Source organism: Nestor notabilis, unplaced genomic scaffold, assembly GCF_000696875.1.
Source record: "Nestor notabilis isolate BGI_N333 unplaced genomic scaffold, ASM69687v1 scaffold21970, whole genome shotgun sequence".
NCBI lineage: Eukaryota > Metazoa > Chordata > Aves > Psittaciformes > Psittacidae > Nestor > Nestor notabilis.
The window spans coordinates 2,183-6,480 of NW_009912726.1; the positions used below are offsets into that span (position 1 = coordinate 2,183).

Sequence of the window (4,298 nt, forward strand, 5' to 3'; positions counted from 1 at the left end):
CAAGCCCTGAGCCCTCAGGGCTGAGCCTGGGACCATGGGCGATTATCCTAGGACAGGGAGACATGGCAGAGAGCAGGACAACTCTTCAGGAATGCTCTGAGAGGGGTCGGGCTGGGCAGAGCAGAACAGCTCATTGGAACTCTTGGCTCACCTGCATCCTGCAGTAACTTTGCTGGCCACTGCTGTTCTTCAGCCCATGGGCTTGTCAGGCACTGCAGAAGGGCCACCCCGTTCATGAGCTACAGCACCGCACCAGGTTGCTCTGCAAACCAGTGATCGAGTCACGGGGTAGGCCTAGTGCTTCAGGCCACAGCCCTGCATTGGCCACCTCTGTGACAGCGTCTTGTTTATCTGAGGGACCTGCTGGGGCTGCAGCCTTGAGCCTGCTGGCAGCAGAGGACTTTGCTCTACACTATGTAGCAAGGCAAAGGCCAGAAACCAAGGAATGCAAAGATTAGGTCTGGGGCAAGGCCGAGAGCCAGGTTCCACTGTCCGTAGCTGCCTTAGCCCACAGGCTCTGGTTCTGATGTGGAGATGATAGAGTGCAGAGTTGAGATGGTCTTTAAGGAGGAGTCCAAGCCCTTGGAGTCCAGGCTGTGAACCAGTCCTGGTTCTGCTGGTGCAACTGGACGGTGGGTACCACCAGTATCATGGCCCATTTCCCTGGCCCAGTGGCACCACCACCTTGTCCAGCCAGAGCAGGTTGAGCTGGGCCAAGCGCAGCTGCCGGTGGTGGATGCGGCGCAGCCACAGGAGGTAGAGGACTATGGCCAGTGCCACGACCAGGATGCAGGCGAAGAAGAGATAGTGGTTGTAGACAAAAGAGAGGCGCAACCAGGAGGCGTGTGTTTGCCGGATGCTCTCCTGACGGAGATCCCTGTGGAGAAGAAGGCCAGGACTGGTCTGGGATGCCATGGGGTACTACCAGGGTCTATGCCACCGTTCCCCCGGCCAGGGGTGGCAGAGCCCTCACCTGATGTGGTAACTGCTGCTCCTCCCCAACCACCCTTCCCTGAGCAATGACATCAGTGAGCCAATGGTACCTGAGTGGCAGAAACCGTGTCTTGTAGAGGCTGGCTCCCAGCGTCCACTGCACCTCCCGGTCGTACACCAGCTGGGCCGTGCGCAGGCTCGGGTAATCCAGGGGGAAGCTGAAGCCCTGGTGAAGAACTTGGTACATCCATGCTGATTTGAAGCACTGATACCTGCAGGTGTGGCATGGTCAAAACCAGACACTACCACCCTCACCACAGCAAAAGCCCCCACAGGAGTTCCAGCCATAGCACCCCCAAAGCCACTTACTTCAGCCGGTGCTGGTCAGCGTGAGCCGAGTAGAGGCCACCACGGAAGCGCTGGGTCAGCACCTCCCATCGCTGGCTGCAGTATTCCTGCAGGAAGAAGAAGCTGGGGCTCAGAGCAGAAAGCAGCCCCAACTCCTGCCCAGCCCTGGTCTGGGGCAGCACGCACCTGGGCAGCAGAAAAAAAGTGGCCCCCCAGGCGCAGCACATCCTCAGTGCAGTAGAAGAACTCAGAGAAGCCATAAAACTCGCTGTTGCCAAAGTCAATGGGTGCTTTGTAGGCCCCCACTAGGGAGGCCTGGCTGCTGTTGGGCCCAGCCAGGAGGGGCTGCAGCAGCTCCGCACAGGCCGGCCAGTCCCCTCGTCCCCGCACAAACAGGGTTTGGCCGCCTCTCACCACCGTGTCCTCCAGCCCCACAGGCAGGCAGGGGTCCAAGAAGGGCATCTCGGGGCTCAACCCTATCTGCTGGCCTTGCAGGCTGGAAAACAGGCCAGGGAGGAAAGGTAGTTGCACAGGAGTCCTATACCACCCCCCAAAAGCCTAGTCTAGTGCTGTTCCACATCCAGATACCTCCTGCACCAGCCCATGCCTTGTCCCCTTGTACCCCACAATGCTGGCGCCCACTCTGCTACCTCCTGACGAGGCCAGATTAGCCTGATCTGTCATGCTGACCTGCGGCCACAAGCCCTGAGCACCTGCAGGGTGCAACAGGGCACAGCCCACCCCACCCAGCTCACAGGGATCTGGATCCCTGCACAGCCCCTGGGGATCTGGAGGCAGGGTTTGCTCCTGGCACAGGAGTACCTGGGCACTAAGCCTCTCCGCCTCTGGCAACAGCTTCATGAAGGGAAGGAGAGACAGGAGAGAGAGCTCAAGCTGGGGATGCGATGGAAAGATGTGCTGAGTGAATCGGTGCTGGAGAAGGAGGGAAAGTCAGAGCAGGAAAGGCCGAAAGCCACCAGAGGAGCCTCCCCACAGCCTGCTGCGAGAGGAGGAGGAGAAAGGCAGGGAGCTGCACTGCTGATAATGCCTGCCAGGCTTGGAGAAGGGCAGTGCCCATGCACCCTGTGCCAGCTACACAACTGCTGCCCATGTGGCTATGGGAGCTGGTATTGTCATGGGCGGCCCTTGAGGCAATGCGATAGGGAGAAGGAGTCATGAAGGAAGCAGCACCCCATTTCGCAATGCCCCAGCAGGGACACCGCTGGGTGAGGCAGCAATACCGGTTGTGAACATAGGTCTGGTTCAGCACAAAATCCTCGTAGCGCTGCCGGGCAAAATTGCCCCCAAAGCCCAGGAAGGTGTTGACGTAGACACGATACACGTGGCCGGTGTGCTGCACGTCACAGCCCAGGTTGAATTCCGCCAGCAAGCTCTTAGCAGCCTCCTCCTGGGGACACAGAGAGGTCTGTGATCAGCAGCGGCCCAGGGAAGGCAAGGGCTGCTCTCAAGGGCACATACACACCTGCTGTGGGGAGGAGAAGGCTCCGGAGTCAGGCACTTCGTAGGCAATCTGCAGGGAGGCACCCCCCATGTCTAGGATCCCAACTGTTCGTTTCCGAACCAGGGACTCTCCCTTGTCCCCCAGTGCTACAGTGACCACCGCATCCTCCTCTGCAAGCCACAGCAGCGTGTCAGCAAGGACCTGGGGTGGCATATTCTTCCCTCCACCGTTAGCCCCCACAGCAGCCTCATGGGGGTCCTCCACCCCTGCAAGCAGCCCCCGAGGATCACCTGCGGGGCAGCAGGTCCTGGCACTCAGACCTGGCCACCCCCCAGCTTTGTAGGTTCCCTCAAAGCGTCTACCACTGGAAGCCACTACAGGAACACTACAGACCTTCTCTCCCTTGCTCTTCACCCAAAATGCTGCAGGTGCCTCCCTTAGAGGGACTTGTTCCTGTGACTGGGGCAGGTACCCCTCTGGGTCCCAGGTCCAGATGAGTTTCACATGCATGGCTGGGGGGTCAGGCACTGCATGGTCAGAGGGGCAGGCACTGCCTGCTCCAGAGCTTGCTCTTAAGCAGGTTCAGGTTCTGCTCAGACCCTCCTAGTTGCTCTACAAGCAGCCAGACTCACCGTCCTCGTGATCAAACCGGCCCAGGACAAAGTTGATGCCGATCCAAGCATAGACACCTGCACGAGATAGAAAGGGTTGTTACAGCAATATACTAAAGGGAACCAAGCAGTGCTTTGCAGTAGCTCCTACCTTCCTGTTTCCCTGAGATCACTTCTGCATGTGATTTGGAGAAGAGGAAATCAAACTCCTGGGGCACATTTCTCACCAAGTCCTCCAGGATTGCAGCTTGCTGCCTGCAAGGGCACAGGAGAGGGACATTAACCAGGGATGCTTCTTTGCAGGAGCACAGAAGACAGTGGGAATCCTGCTGCAACACACCCCACGTCCAGCCCCATGAGCCCTGCTGCTGCCCCCAGTGCACTTTGCAGATAAGAAGCTAGATCAATTCGTTTGAGACTTCAGTAAAATGTGTCTCCTCTCAGCTACCTCCCAGCATGCTCAAAGCACATCCTTTTCTTTCTCAAATCCCTGACAGAAATCCCAGTTCTCCCAATTGGCTCAGAACACGGTAGCATCTTCCTCCCCGTGGCTGAGGGATCCCAGTGTGTCCCTGGCTCCCCCAACAAGGGACAGGAACTCACCCCTCAGGCAGCAGCCGCATGCCTGCCGTGCACAGGATGTAAAGTGGAGTCTCCTTGTGCTTCACGTGTCCGGCCGGAAACTGAAGAAAAGGCCGCAGGTAGGGCGTAGCTTGCTCGGGGGCCGCTGCTGCTGCCATGGAGATGCCTGCCCGGGGAGGGGATGCCGTGAGCCGGGCAGCGGCTGGTGCCCATCCCACACACGGGGACCAGGAGCAGTAGCACTGACCTGGTTTAATTTTCTTGACAACGGGGCGGCTGCTGCGGTCCCTCATCTGCCTGATGTCCAGCAGGTCGTGCGGGTTCCCGTTGTGCGGAGGCCAGAAGTACACAAAGACCCGGGA

General features: G+C 58.8%; 1 protein-coding gene across 1 annotated transcript; it reads right to left on the minus strand.

Moving 5' to 3' along the window:
• Window positions 1–648: 648 nt before the first annotated feature.
• On the minus strand, window positions 649–4,292 carry ENTPD7 (ectonucleoside triphosphate diphosphohydrolase 7; the record flags this gene model as incomplete). Its single annotated transcript, XM_010021072.1, has 10 exons — window positions 649–877; window positions 1,044–1,205; window positions 1,303–1,388; window positions 1,468–1,777; window positions 2,523–2,689; window positions 2,765–2,913; window positions 3,376–3,432; window positions 3,506–3,609; window positions 3,958–4,102; window positions 4,184–4,292. Coding segments are annotated over 10 exons (1,518 nt in total), but the record flags the coding sequence as incomplete, so codon positions are not given.
• Between the last annotated feature and the right edge of the window lie 6 nt (window positions 4,293–4,298).